The following is a 15,269-nucleotide window of genomic DNA, read 5'->3' on the forward strand; positions in this document are numbered from 1 at the left end:
CCGCGGCAATTAGTGCGAAATCCGCGCAGATCCTGCGCGGTGAAGAGGGGCATTGCTGCTGATTAAGGTCAGTGCGAAAACGCCCTCAGCCTCTCTGGTGACATACTTCCAGATAAGAAAGGCCTTTACATGCCTCTCATCCTCCAAATGCAAACAGACAAAATGAATCTCTGAGACTATCAATTACAGGTTATTCCTGAAACAGCTGTTTCTCTCCGCTGCATAAATATAATTTGATTTTGTTCTGTGCTGACCAAGTAGGGAAGTGCCACCTATTCGCACATGTCTCACAGTGACCAAATACTGACAGTTGAGAACAACATGTAGTAAGCGACCAGTACCCAGTATTTTATCATATTCGTAGATTACAGGGGAAACCAGTCAGTTTGGGAATGGGTACTGTACAGTTTTAGAGCATTTGTAGAAGTAGGATTTAAAAAAAAACATTCATGTTTAGTACATATGTACTAGGCTGACTGATGCAGCTCTCTCTCCTTTCCCACCCCCCCCCCCCCATGATAAGTAGCTGTCAGGAGCAAGAAAATATATGTGTGGGGAGGCGGGATGTACTGGCAACTGGTGAAATGAAAGAAATGGTACTGGTCTGATTGCCAAGCATGGAAGTTTAGACCAGGGGCAGCCCTAGGGCGCACAACATCCTAGGCAAAGCCCCACCCCGCTGCCCCCCTCTGCAGTGCCTGCCCCACTGCCTGCCCCCTTCCACGCAACCCCCCCTGGCAGAACACAGGCAAAGCCTGAGGAGGGCACCTGGATGGCGCCTGGCCTCTGTGCACTCTCTGAGCGCAGTAAAGAGGCCCTGCACATGCCAGCCAGCCGGTGTCACTTCACCTCCCTTCCAGTTCTGGAAGGCCTCTGTGGTGCTGAGTGCCACAGAGAGGCCACACATGTGCAAGCCAGCTGGCATTGCTCCACCTCCCTTCCAGTTGTGGAAGGGAGGTGGAGCAATGCCAGCTGGCTTGCACGTGTGTGCCCTCTCTGTGGCACTCAGCACCACAGAGGCCAGGCACCCTCCCCACCCTCCTCCAGCTTTGCCACGGCCCGCGTGGAGGCAGAAGGGTACAGGCAGCAGTGCAGTGGGGGTGCCCCAGAGGAGGCAGCAGGTGTTGCAGGCATTTGCCTATGGTGGTGGGAGGGGGGCCCAATCGAGTGCCCCCCACTGGCCTGGCGCCCTAGGCGATTGCCTGATTTGCCTAGTTGCAGAGCCGCTATTGGTTGAGACTGTTAGATTAGTTAGAAGCAGTGGAGCCCATAGGGAATTTTCTTTGGGAAGAGAAACAGTAAAGATGGAGGATTGTCACAATTTTGGCACCGGGGTAGGAATATGTCATCACAAAATTCTGCATAGCTAGCAGGTGTTTAAGGAACTGTCCGTACTGAAATACCTTCTGGAAATCACAGCTGAAAAATAAAAAAAAAAAACCCCTAAAACCCTGAGAAGGATGATCTGATACTTTCATTATGACTAAAATTTAAACTGCTTGACCAGCAGTACTAATGTTGGCTCCATACATGGTCGTTGCCCAAGATAAGCACATTGGAAAGCATATAAATTTGCTGGTAAATTGAATCTAGGAGTATGTTGAAAAGGGCAGCTCTTCATCCAATCTGAATATTTCAGAATACTTCAATGGTTACAAGTGAACAAGTTCATGGAACTGAGAAACGGGCTTACGACCAGCTTGCATTGATGGGGAGCAAGCTGACAGCTGAGAGAATTAAATTTTATGTTCTCACATTGATGGGGAGCAAGCTGACAGCTGAGAGAATTAAGTTTTATATTCTCACAGAGTGTAGCCAGGCTTTTAAGAAATAATTTAAGAAATAGATGCTTTGGACTGTATAGGCCTGTGAAAGATTTTAAGAGATGATCACTAAAAAGATCTTCCCTGTAGAGAGAATGTGTATCGCTGAACAGATGATGGTGGGAGAAGTTATCAAGCAGTGGTCTTTATGCCACCTTCTGTGATTTCAACAGTATCTGGCTGTTGTTAGAGGAAGGACAGGACTTTGGTATAATGCAACAAGGAAGTAATTACATTCTAGAGAAAGCAGGATTATTTAACTTCTGCTGCCCTCTTCCTTTCCAAGAGGCATTACTATTGGCTGTGGTTCTTTTTTCTCCCCCCAATCATGGCATTTGTAATAAGCAACAGAAAAGTGGATGAGGCATGATGTGTACACGTTAGTTCTGTAGTAGGATTTTCAGTGCATAGCCATCCAAATTTGGGACAGCTGAAACAGAAACTGCAGATCATCAATGAGGGCCTTGATAGTGCATCGTATTAGGGGAACTGGGGAGATTGTTCCCAATACTGTGCATAGGGTTGCCAAGTCCAATTCAAGAAATATCTGGGGACTTTGGGGGTGGAGCCAGGAGATACTGGGGGCGGAGCCAGGAACAAGGGTGTGACAAGCATAATTGAATCCAAGAGAGTTCCGGCCATCACATCTTTTTAAATGTCTTCCTTCCATAGGAAATAATGAAAGATAGGGGCACCTTCTTTTGGGGCTCATAGAATTGGACCCCCTGGCCCAATTGTTTTGAAACTTGGGGGGTACTTTGGGGAGAGGCACGAGATACTATACTGAAAATTTGGTGCCTCTACCTCAAACAACAGCTCCCCCAGAGCCCCCGAAACCTCCAGATCAATTCTCCATTATGCCCTATGAGAATCGATCTCCACATAGGGAATAATGAAGTGCTCAGCAGACATTTCCCCCTCCTCCCCCCCCCCCACGTTTCTGGCGAATCTGGTGCAGGGAATTGGCCTCTCTACTCACGAGTTGCTGCCAGCTTCTTCACAGCAACACAGACACATCATCCCAAGAGGAAGCCTTTCAATCGGAGACTGAAGCCTCCGGAGGTGGAAAGGCACATGGTCCTCTGGGGGGGGGGCTTCACCCACCGGCCAGCTGACTGGGGGCGGGAAGCAGCCTGGGAAAGTGGAAGAACCCCCGCTGGGAGCTGGGGATTGGCAAGCCTAACTGTGCAGTAGCCATTAAGGGGGGGGGGGACTAAATTGCACAAAAAGCTTTATTCCCTAAATTCAAATGAAAGGGGTAATATGATCTCCTGAAGCCCCAGCTTTATTATGTATTGCTTCTTGTGCAGCGTGTGACCAGTTAATAAGTAGGTGGTGCTAAGCGGTGTCGGTGAACTGATCTTAAAGAATTGGCACATGATGAATATGCTCATTTCTCGACTTGTATTTTGGCACCAATTCAGAAATTTAGCACTAGTATTTTTTATGTGGTGGGGTGCAAGAAAAGAAGACATGTGCTGAGATGACAGAGATGACCTAATGTTCATGCTTCCATCCCTCGTAGGCAAGAAGAAAGAATGGCAAATTATATATACATGTGTATGCACAAAACACTAAACCCACATGTCGTATTATTCACATCCCACATGTGCATGCTTCCCAAGCATGTTCTCCACCATGCACTGTACAAAATGTCTGAAAGACCCAAGCTGCCAGATAGTTATTTGTAAACCAATCTTGTAATTTTCCTCTCTTAACCCACAGGGTGCCCACACTGTAAAAACTCCATTCCACATTTTACCACTGCTGCAGAACTTTTTAAAGAAGATCGAAAGGTAACCCTGTTTAATTCATGTTTGAAATGTTTTACAGAGCTTCGCAGCCACTGTTTTCTGCTATCAACTTGATTCAGTTTGTTTAATGCAAAAAGGTTGGGCTTGTATCAAAACAAAACAAAAAATGTCTGCATTAATTAATCGTTGCTGATGTATTTGCTCCCAGAAGCCAAGGCAATAAGCTAACCATTCTTCTGTTTATGAAATTTTCCTTCTCCTAATTTGTTCCCTTGTTAAATATGGTTTGGTTAACATGTTTGTGTGATATAAGGCAACTTTTTTTTCAGTCTTAGGCTGAGACCCAGTGGTTCATTTCAGATTCTATGGTTGGAATCCATAAAGGGAAATGTGATGGGGAAAGAAACCCTAAGTGCAGTTGGAGATTTGTTTACTGATATTGTTGCAAATACCCTTAGCCGCTAAAGAGGCGAATTGTTTTCCAGTTCTAAAAGTGGCTTATCTTTTGAGCCGCATGAACTGCTGGAAAAACCTCCAACTGTGCCTCTTCTCTTCTGCCCACACAATTCTCTTTATATGCTGGTGGAAAGTGCCATCAAGGCATAGCCAACTTATGGCAACCCCTTGTGGGGTTTTCAAGGCAAGAGACATTCAGAGGTGGCTTGCCATTGCCAGCCTTTGTGTTGCAACCTTGGACTAGTCTTAGAACTTACCTAATTGTTTTATTCCTGATGCGACCTGCCCTGAGCCCATTTTGGGAAGGGCAGGATATAAAAGAGAAAAAATGAGTAAATAATAAATAATTTTGCCCATTCGTCTTCTTCTTTACCATACCATGCAGCTCTGTTCTCTGAGCTCTCTGTAGCTTTATGCCTCGCGACAAAAGCACACTGACTCCCACACAAGCATGCATACATATATGTATTTGTTTGTGTGTGTGTGTGTGTGTGTGAGAGAGAGAAAGAGAGAGCGTTCTGCTCTGTGGATTAGCCCATTCATGTAAACCTTGATCAGCTCTCCTCTGTGTGGATGGTATCAAATAATGTTCATAAACAATTGGGTGCAATTCAGTATTCAGAATGCTCTTATTAGATAACGTGCTTGATTGTTCAGAAATGGCCAGATATTGAGAGAGTGCCTGTAGCCACAGAGACAGTGATGGATGGGTAGAACCCTTATTTTAGCTGAGAGTAGTGATAGCAAAAAGTGGAGAGGTATAAAATTTAATGATGTGGAACCAAAGTTCAGATTGAGAATACTGAGGGAGGAGGGAGGTCCTCAAGGCCAAGCACACAAGTGTTTTTCACTCCTGACTTTTCAAGGTGTTGGGGAGTGATAATTTTGGATTCCTCCTTCAATCACGCACCATACAATTTCACTGAAATGTTTCTTGTGGTCTGCTGCAGTCCTTAATGGATATTTTACACAAGTTGTGGTGCAGCTCAAGAATGCAAGTGAAGGCCTCCTTCCTTGATACCCTTATTCCTTCCTGGAACGATTTCTGTGCAAAGTTTACATGAATGTAGAGAGAAAGTAGAATAATAGTTGTTCAAATCCAGTAAAACACAACTCTGAAAAATGCCAACTTATCAGATCATTTTCTGTAAGATTCCATAAATACTAAAATAAAGCATTAATGTTTGTGAGCTATTAAGTCTATGAAGGTAGATGTCAGACCCCAGAGTCAAGGAACACGCAGGTAGTTAACTCAGATGTTTATTCCAAGCATCGTAAGGCAATACAACGGTTTGCTGAAACTAACATCACAGCTTAGAGGCACTTCATATATACCCTCGGTCAACCGTTATCTATTCAAGCAAATTGCGGCAAAAAGCAGCGGGCTATTCTGGCGGGCAATTCTAGACCCCCTCCCTCCACTACTGTGTTCCAGGTGCACTATCTATACTGCCTACGTTCTCCTCCAGTTCGCAAACTTGGTTGCCACGTTAACGAGCTACTAAGATAACTACTAAGAGATGAGCAAAGCAGGCAGAAAAAGCAAAGCAAAAATGCAGGCAGTCTCAATCAGAGTTACACATTGCTTCAGGGTCAAACTTAAAGAATAATCACAGGTTATTATATGACAAGAGGTTAGACACGGAGGACAGTGGAGATAGACTCTTGACATTCTGCCCCCCTTAAGTCCCCTTTCCCCCGGGTTTGTCTGGATATTTGGCATGGAAATCTTTAATCAATTTACAACAATTGGTTTCAGATGCGGGGACCCATTCGGCTTGACTGAGTGAGAAGAGAGTCCATTTGATGAGATAAAATCATTTGCCCCGTTTTAGTTTAGAGTCTAATATTTCTTGCACCCCATGATGAATTTGACCACAAATCAGAGTCGGAGCTGGCGGTTCTTGTTGCGGATGCCAAGGCGAGGGAGCGGGGCTGAGGTAGCTGGAATGGAAACAGGGGTGGACATGTCTTAAGTTTTTAGGCAAGTCTAGTTCAACAGTCACATTGTTTATAATCCTTTTAATGGGAAAGGGACCTAAGTATTTCATCCCCAGTTTCTTACAGTTTTGGGTATTGGGGAGGTGTTTGGTAGAAATGTAAATGGTGCCCCCCACCTTAAGATCCCATAGCTCAGAGTGGTTTTTTTTATCATACTGTTCCTTATAAGCTTCTTGTGCCCTGACCAATTCCTTTTGGATGGCACCCTAACCTTGTGATATCTTGGACCACCATTCTGTAAAATCCACAGGGACCGAGGGGGGCAATGGAAGCTCGGGGAACAATCTGGAAGGGGGAAGCTTTGGTCACACTGTGCACACTATTGTTATAGGCATACTCCGTAAATGGTAGGAGGTCTACCCAGTTGTCTTGTTGGAAGGAGGTGTAGCATCTCAAAAATTGTTTGAGCACAGCGTTGGTACGTTCCGTCTGGCCGTCGGTCTGAGGGTGGTAGGCTGAACTAAGCCCCCTCTCTCCCCTGCCAGACCGCATAGATGCTCCCAAAACCTGGCAACAAATTGCACCCCGCGGTCGGAAATCACCTTACTGGGAAAAGGGTGTAAGTGGAATATGTGTTGTATAAACAATTTGGCGAGTTTCTTAGCGGTGGGTAGTTGTTTGCATGGGATAAAGTGAGCTTGTTTGGAGAAGGTGTTCACTACTACCCATACCACTGTCTTCCCTTGGGAAGGGGGCAGGTCAGTAATAAAATCCATGGAAATGCATTCCCAGGGTCTAGAGGTGGGGGGGGGGGGGTAGTGGCTGCAGTTTCCCTGGTGGGGGCCCTGCCTGTTTCTTTGCCATTATGCAGGTGGGGCAGCTAGAGACGTATTGGGCTATGTCCTTCCTCAGACCAGGCCACCATAATTGCCTTTGTACTAGGTGAATGGTTTTTACAAACCCGAAGTGCCCCCCCCCCAGCTTTGAATCGTGTGCTCTCTGAATCACTTCACCCCACAGTTTTTCTGGCATGAACAACTTATTCCCTTTAAACCACAACTCCTCATTGGAGCATTTTAATTGTAATCCGTCATCTGGCGGTTCGCCCGCCAAAGAATCTTTTATGGATTCATAGAAGGTATCAGGGCAGGGCCCTCCACCGCCTTCTGGGTTTGTGAGTGAGTGGTGACCAAAGTGCTCAGTTGGGAAGGGGTGAAGAGGGAGTCAACTACCTCCTCCCTTTTGCTGTTGTGTTGCAGGAGGTGGGATAGTGCGTCTGCTAGGAAGTTCAACCTCCCAGGCATGTCGCCAAGGGTAAATTTGAAGCGATGGAAGAACCCCGCCCACCAAATTTGTTTATCGTTCTTTCAAGTGGCGATCAGCGCCGCCAAATTCTTGTGATCTGTCCAAAGCTCAAACGGCTCTCTGGTCCCTCTTAGATAATGCCTCCACTTCTCCAGGGCCAGTTTAATGGCTGAGGCTTCCTCGTCCCACACTGACCAATTTCGTTCAGCTGAGCTAAATTTTGGGGACAAGTAAACGCAAGGGTGCAACTTCCCATCCTCCCCTTCCTGGAGCAACACGGCTGCACAGGCCACATCGCTTGCGTCACATTGAACCACAAACCTTTTGTTCTCATCTGGGTGAATTAGGCAAGGCTTGGATACAAATTTGGCTTTCAGTTCTTCAAAAGCCGTTTGGCACTGTGCCGTCCATTCTAAGCTGGCACTGCCCTTTAGTGCTTGCACTCCCTTGCCTTTGGTTTTCAAGAGGTCTGTTAGGGGGAGGGACACCTCCGCAAAATTGTTTATGAACCCCCTGTAGAAATTAGCGAACCCGAGGAAGCTTTGGAGCTGTTTACAGGTTCGAGGGGCCTCCCAGTCCACTACCGCTTTGATTTTGAAGGGGTCCATTCCCAACCCATCCGCCGAGATTGTGTCACCTAGAAAATCTCATTCTGTTCGGTGAAATTCACATTTCGATAGCTTGGCAAACAGTTTGTGTTCATACAGTGTCTGTAGCACACTGCCTAACCCCCTAGTATTTGAACAGATGGATGAAAGGGCGATGCGGGGAAAACCCTGCACAGAGGGTACCGAGCTCTATGCGCTAGGGGTGGGGGAACATTGGAAACCACAGTTGTTCACGATTGCCTCCATTGCTAGGTTTCAAGCCGTCCTTAGACTGGAGTGATTGGCGGACCATGGCCCCTTTGGTTGCCATGTTAACGAGCCATTAAGATAACTACTAAGAGATGAGCAAAGCAGGCAGAAAAAGCAAAGCAAAAATGCAGGCAGAGTCAATCAGAGTTATTTCAGGGTCAAACTTAAAAGAATAATCACAGGTTATTATATGACAAGAGGCTAGACACGGAGGACAGTGGGGATAGACTCTTGACAGCAGGTTTGTGTCTCCTGGACTTTGATTAATTGGGGTCAGTGAATGATACAATTTCTCTGAATCTATAATCTGTCTTTTTAAAGAAGGCCTAAGTACTGCTGTGAATTTGGGATATTGGCACTGTGAGGCAGAGTTGTATAGTTTGTGCAGGAGGATGAAGAGCTAGAGAGCTATATCACTAGACCCTTCATCTGACCACATGTACGAAGTCCTCTGACTTGCAGTACTGCAGAAAGGAGGGTTTTTTGCTCACAAGGACTGTGGCTGTGGGGAATATGCAGGTCTTGGCAGAGCCACAGTAACCCAACAGTGCCAGCCTGAGCAGTCTAAGGTGGGTTCAAACATCCATGTTCGTCATTCAGAGACTGAAACACCCTGTGATGACTTCCATGGGTAAAACAGGCATCAAGCATCTGACATAAGGGAGAGCTTTCGGAGCGGACACTATGATATTGCTTGGAAACATTTCACATGTTCAGAGAAGTATCCTCAAGTGATAAAACTAGTTGAACATTATCACCTGTTGGTCCTTCCTCTGTCTCTAAGGGCTCCCTTTAAGCTGCACCTATGAAATGTATTATTGCACGCAAGTAACAATGCAGTTTGTGGTTGTGGTATGTTGGCAAATGCATGTGAGATACATGTACTATATTTCGCTGAGCTGCAGTTGGCTATGATCTAATTATAGGGATACACTTGATTTGCTATCACATGATGTGTTCAGTAGTTCTCATTTCCAGCATGTAGGGTAAACATGGATTGGTTTCCCAGAAGTCCCCTTGTTCCAGGCTCTGCAAGTCTAAAGGCTTATCCAAGCCTGATGGTTAGTCTTGAGGTTGGATTACACTGAGAATTTGGTGTGGCAGTATCCCAGCTTTGAAAAAGTTGGTGTTCTCCCCAGAGGTAGAAGACATCTCCATGGGTTACTCCCTTGATCCACCAGGAAGACAGGGAAAAACTTTTCCACTTCCTGTTGGCACCTTTGGAATAGCACGCCCCTTCAGTTCTGTTCCTGCCTCCTTCTCCTCTGAGGTCAGGAAGACATCTTGGCCTCCCATATCGTCATTGCATCATTATCCTCTCTTTTCACCCTGCTGTGCTGTTTACCTTCCTTGTTTCCTTTCATACTGTGTTGTGAGGTTGCAGTTTTTCTACTATTAATTGTTATATTAAGCCTTTTTTTCAGGACTAGATTAGTGGTGGTTGGTTAATTACTGCTTTTGGAGTCCCAGAACTGAAGGGGTGGGCTATTCCAAAGATGCCAACAGGAAGTGGAAAAGTTTTGTCCTGCCTCCCTGGTGGATCATGGAGATGTCTTCCTGACCTCAAAGGAGAAGGACCCCTCATGGCAAGAATCAATGGCCATTCTTTGCGTACTGCTGCAATCACACAGGCAATACAGACGCAAGAGGAGCATTCAGATCCCTTGCCCCAGCCATTCAGACAGCTGAGAAATATGCACTGCGTGCGCTTTAGATCTTTGCTACTGGGAAGTTCCTAGTAACTATTTAATCCAGTCCTAGCCCGTCCTAAAATGAAGTAAGTACAGGTGGGACTAGGGCTGCCAAGTCCAATTTAAGAAATATCTGGGGACTTTGGGGGTGGAGCCAGGAGACTTTGGGGGTGGAGCCAGGAGACATTAGGGGTGGAGCTAAGATCAAGGCTGTGACAAGCATAATTGAACTCCAAAGGGAGTTCTGGCCATCACATTGAAAGGGACGGCACACCTTTCCAATGCCTTCCTTCCATAGGAAATAATGAAGAATAGGGGCACCTTCTTTTGGGACTCATAGAATTGGACCCCCTGGTCCAACCTTTTTGAAACTTGGGGGGTATTTTGGGGAGAGGCACTAGATGCTATACAGAAAATTTGGTGCCTCTACCCCCAAAAACAGCTCCCCAGATACCCGCAGATCAATTCTTTATGATTTTCTATGGGAATAAATCTCCATAGGGAATAATAAGAGTTCCCAGCAGACATTTCCCTCCCCTCCCCCCGCTTTCTGATGACTCTGAAGCGGGGGGAGGGCCTCCAAACCGGGGGATCCCCTGCCCCCACCTGGGGATTGGCAACCCTAGGCGGGACTCAGGGGCAGGTGTGCGCATGTGATCACACACATTAAATCCAGAGGAAAGGCATGGCTAGGTTGGGCCAAATCTCTTGTGTGATCTCAGCCTTGGTTGGAAGCACTGCATTTATTCTTTCTGACAGTTAACAGTCATTGCCAAGGCACAAAAGATCTGTAAATGCAAATATGCTAAATGCACACCTACAGAACACCAAACCCTTGTCACTTGGCAGCAACATCCTTTTGTGTGTAACCAGAGATATGTCATCTTTACTTGACTACTTTCTAAGCTGTTCTTTTCCTGGCTGAGACGTTGTTCTTTATAAAAGAACACTTAAGAGAAAAAAAAGAATTTAAAACCTGCCCTTTTTCGTTCCTTTTCAAAATCAATGTTCAGTTAGTTATTCACTTCCATTTTCATAACAAAAGTCAATATTTGCTCCTGCCGAGATTTATTTCCTTGAATCAATAAGCCGATATGTGACAGTACATATTTTAAGAGGAGAGACGCCAACTACTCCTGCAGGAGGCTTTTATTATTGCAGCCTCATGTCAAAACTGGAAAAGCAGCTTCTGAAGAAAGAGCTGGGAGGAGAAATGTTTAAGACAGTGGGTGGTGTTTTTTTTTTTTTTAAGCACAGCAGATGGGAGGATTATTATTATTATTATTATTTGCTATATGCACAATTGGTTTTGAATAAATAATGGAAAAGGCATTGTTCAGTAACTAAACCAAGAAAGTTTGCTTCAGAAAGCAAAACTCAGATACCAAACAGGCTCTGCTGCCCTACTTCACTGTGGTCTTCTGCACTACAGTTGGTGAACTACAGGTAATAATACTCTTCCTCCCCCTCTACAAGAAGGCTCTTTCCATAGCACACTGTCCTTTATAAAACTGCATATATCCTCATTAAACTCTAGGCTGCCATGGCCAAGTCCCCCTCTTAACATGTGTTGTAATTATATAACTTAATTATACATATTGAAAATTTACAAACTGCTACTTCACTCCATTGACACAAAACCACACTCCTATCAAGGGGCCTGGCACCGAGATCTGGGTACCGAGCTAACCAAAGAGCAGTGGCAGGCTATTTGGAGTTCTTCCATATATAAAACGAAGGCAATGAACGTGCAACTTCAAGCCATTAAAGTTCTCACGCGCTGGTATAAGACCCCCGTGCAATTATCACACTCCTTCTCTACTTCGCCCCTCTGTTTTAAGAACTGCGGCCAGAGAGGCACATTCTTTCACTCCTGGTGGCTCTGCCCCGTTATACAAAGCTTTTGGAGGCTAATTTACCAAGAAGTACATGCCCTCACCTCATACTCCCCACCTTTCACACTGGAGTACGCTCTCCTGAACCTTGTAGGCACCTCATGCATTCCTGAGCACGCGGAGGAACTAATTTCACATATGTTCGTGGCAGCTAAATTTGCAATTGCCCTGGTTTGGAAGCAACAAACTCCTCCCTCAAGACAGGCATCGTGGCTGAAACTATGGGATTATTTTGTCTTAGATAAGCTCACCTATGACTTAGATCCTCGTTGCTCCTCCCAGACCGCTTCCTCGGACTTTGTGTGTAAATGGCGTCCCTTTATTGATAAAGTCTCAAAAGACAGCAGAAATCCTAATGACTCACACCATGCTATCTTAATGTCATGCCAACTACTGTTGTAATTAGTTTTTTAATGGTTAACATTGTATGTATCCACTTCCTCACTATATATTGGTATATGCTATGCATCTGCTGATGTACTACCACCTTTGTACCTTGAACTTTATACCAATAAAGCTTTTCTGTGTCAAAAAAAAAAATTATACATATTAACAGGGGGGGGTGGAGCCTGACCTTGGCTAACAACATTTCTAGCGCCCTTCTCCCTTCCCACTCACAGCTGTATGTACATCCTGACATCATGTAGGGAATGGGATCCCAGAACAGCTAACTTTTTTTTTTCCCCTGGGGGTGTCTCAGATCCCTAGAATTCATCTCACACAAGCTAACTGAACTGGAATTCAATTTACCATGATGCTGTGGTAGAGATTTAACTGACCATTCTTTGCAGGCAAAGTTACCTTACAAGGACTGTCCCGCTGGATCAGTTCAAATCTTCATCTGTTTCAGGATTCTTTGTCCAGTAGTATCCATTTAATTGCCTCTGGGATTCAAACAGCTATGCCATTAGGGCAAACATCAAATTATGTTTGTTCTCAGCATTTGGGTTTTCAGAGACAGAGAGAGGACAAGTGCCTGAGAACCAAGAGATTCTGTTTCACTATTATGGTTAATAGCTGTTGATAGAACCATCTTCCATGAATTTCAAAGCCACCTGCCAACTTCTTTGTATGTTTTCTTAATGACTCCCACATCATTTAGAAAACACCTAAAAACTTATGCCCATGCAGGTAAGCTTTCTTGTTCTGAGCAGCTAGAAGAAGAAGAAGATGAAGATATTGGATTTATATCCCGCCCTCCACTCCGAAGAGTCTCAGAGCGGCTCACAATCTCCTTTCCCTTCCTCCCCCACAACAGACACCCTGTGAGGCAGATGAAGATATTGGATTTATATCCCACCCTCCACTCCGAAGAGTCAGAGCGGCTCACAATCTCCTTTCCCTTCCTCCCCCACAACAGACACCCTGTGAGGTAGATGAAGATATTGGATTTATATCCCACCCTCCACTCCAAAGAGTCTCAGAGCGGCTCACAATCTCCTTTCCCTTCCTCCCCCACAACAGACACCCTGTGAGGCAGATGAAGATATTGGATTTATATCCCGCCCTCCACTCCGAAGAGTCTCAGAGCAGCTCACAATCTCCTTTACCTTCCTCCCCCACAACAGACACCCTGTGAGGCGGGTGAGGCTGGAGAGGGCTCTCACAGCAGCTGCCCTTTCAAGGACAACCTCTGCCAGAGCTATGGCTGACCCAAGGCCATGCTAGCAGGTGCAAGTGGAGGAGTGGGGAATCAAACCCGGTTCTCCCAGATAAGAGTCTTCACTAGGCTAAGCAAGTGATCCTGGTATCTCTTGGAAAGCACACTGCTTGCATTGTTGGCTGTCAACAGCAGTGTAGTAATAACTCATGTGCCATGACCCATGTTCCTGGCCTTCAACCAGGCACCAGCATCTATACAGACATGAGAGTGCCTAATAGGAGTCATATGCTAGAGACCATCACCACTGCTTCTGAAGCTGTATTTCCCAAAACTAAAGAAATGTGTGAGAAAAAAATACTTGCTGTTGTCTTCAAGAACGGAATGGAGAGGGGAACTGCTGAATTACAAACTATTATGAAACTTGGAACAAACACCTCCCCAGGACTGAACAGGGATATCGGTTTTTTTTATCTCATTACAGATGCTAAACCCACTTTCACCAAATACAGCGATATATCCACAGTATTCCAATGTATTTCTCTTTTAGGATAGTGGATCAGAATAACGCTTTTTTATTGACATACTCAAACAAGGGATATCGGCTGTTTATCTCATTACATATACTAGACCCATCTTCCACTATTTTTTCCTAATGGCAAACTAGAATGATGTGTATGTTTATGTCACATGTAAAAGGTCAATTAGTTGGACAGGAAAAACTTCTGGGAACGAAATGCCTTCTTTTTGACACAGGTATGTTAGCAACAGAATAATTAACAGGCATTCTCACATTCTGACATGTTACTGTGTTACGGTTTCCCACACTAATACAACCCAGATCAAAGGTTTTCTGAGTTTGCTAATTTTACTATTGGAGTTTAACGTTGTTCCACTTGGCATTCCAAACCCCACCAGCTATATGTGGCTCTGCTTACTGTACCTCATTCCTCTTCTGAAGAAGTGTGCATGCACACGAAAGCTCATGTTCTGAATAAAACTAAGTTGGTCTTAAAGATGCAATTGACTCCTGTTTTGTTCTACTTGCTGTTGTGCATGTGGACCAAAGGGAAGACTTATATGGGTGTTCCTGCTGAGCTGAATGGAGCCGGAAGGACTGAGCTTGGGGACTCGGGAACAAAGGGCAGCAGGATCCAAATCCCTGCTGCCCTGCTCCAATCACGGGCCCCCTACTGGTTTGAATGACCCAATAACATGCTTGTGCGGGAACCCTGAGTTGTATATGGTGGGCCCAGTTAGCCAGGTTTTTTTTAGTACAGCCTTATCCTATGTGTGGTGCTGGGGGATTGCTCCTTGACCCTGTTGTATTTATGCTTTGGGGTCCCATAGAATTCTCAGTTCAAATAGTCTCAGTTCTGAGACTCTCGGTTCAAATAGCTCTTTCCCTTGAAGTTAGTTATTTGAAGTTAGTCAACTAAATAAAGAGCTATGATCACTACTACCTCGCCTCTTTATTGGATTGAACCCACTATATTATACTTGCTTTACCAATTGATCGGCCCTGAATCTAATGAATGCTTGCTTAAAATTATATCTATCCTGTTTTCTCAAGTATAATTTGTTTAAAGCAGCTAACAATTTAAAATGCATCGATAAAGCAGTTAACAATATAAGCTAAAATCATTGGGGCGGGGTTCAAATTGATGAGGGATAAAAAAAACCCCTCCAATAATGGGAAAAGGTGAAACGGCAGAGCAGGAAAGCAAATCAACAGGGTGCCTTTCCTCTTAGAGAAAGGCATCCCATAGTTGCCCTTTTGTATGCCTTTTTTAGTTCTTGGATGGCATTCCTCAGATGGAGTGGAGTGGGGAGCAGAACTTGTAAATACTTATATTCCAAAGATGGAATATTTGCTTCTTTTTCCCCTCGCCCTTCAGTCAGAAGAAATAAATTGGACATTATCATACAATGTAAATAACCATATAT

General features: G+C 45.0%; 1 protein-coding gene across 1 annotated transcript in view; it reads left to right on the plus strand.

Annotated features, from left to right (window-relative positions):
* Nucleotides 1-15,269, plus strand: part of PDIA5 (protein disulfide isomerase family A member 5) — a 291,070-nt gene that overhangs the window by 251,765 nt on the left and 24,036 nt on the right. The window contains exon 15 of the mRNA XM_060262232.1: nt 3,549-3,619. Coding sequence (XP_060118215.1) covers nt 3,549-3,619 — 71 coding nt within the window. The remainder of the gene's footprint in view (nt 1-3,548; nt 3,620-15,269) is intronic.

Source organism: Heteronotia binoei, chromosome 21, assembly GCF_032191835.1.
Source record: "Heteronotia binoei isolate CCM8104 ecotype False Entrance Well chromosome 21, APGP_CSIRO_Hbin_v1, whole genome shotgun sequence".
Taxonomy (NCBI): Eukaryota; Metazoa; Chordata; class Lepidosauria; order Squamata; family Gekkonidae; genus Heteronotia; species Heteronotia binoei.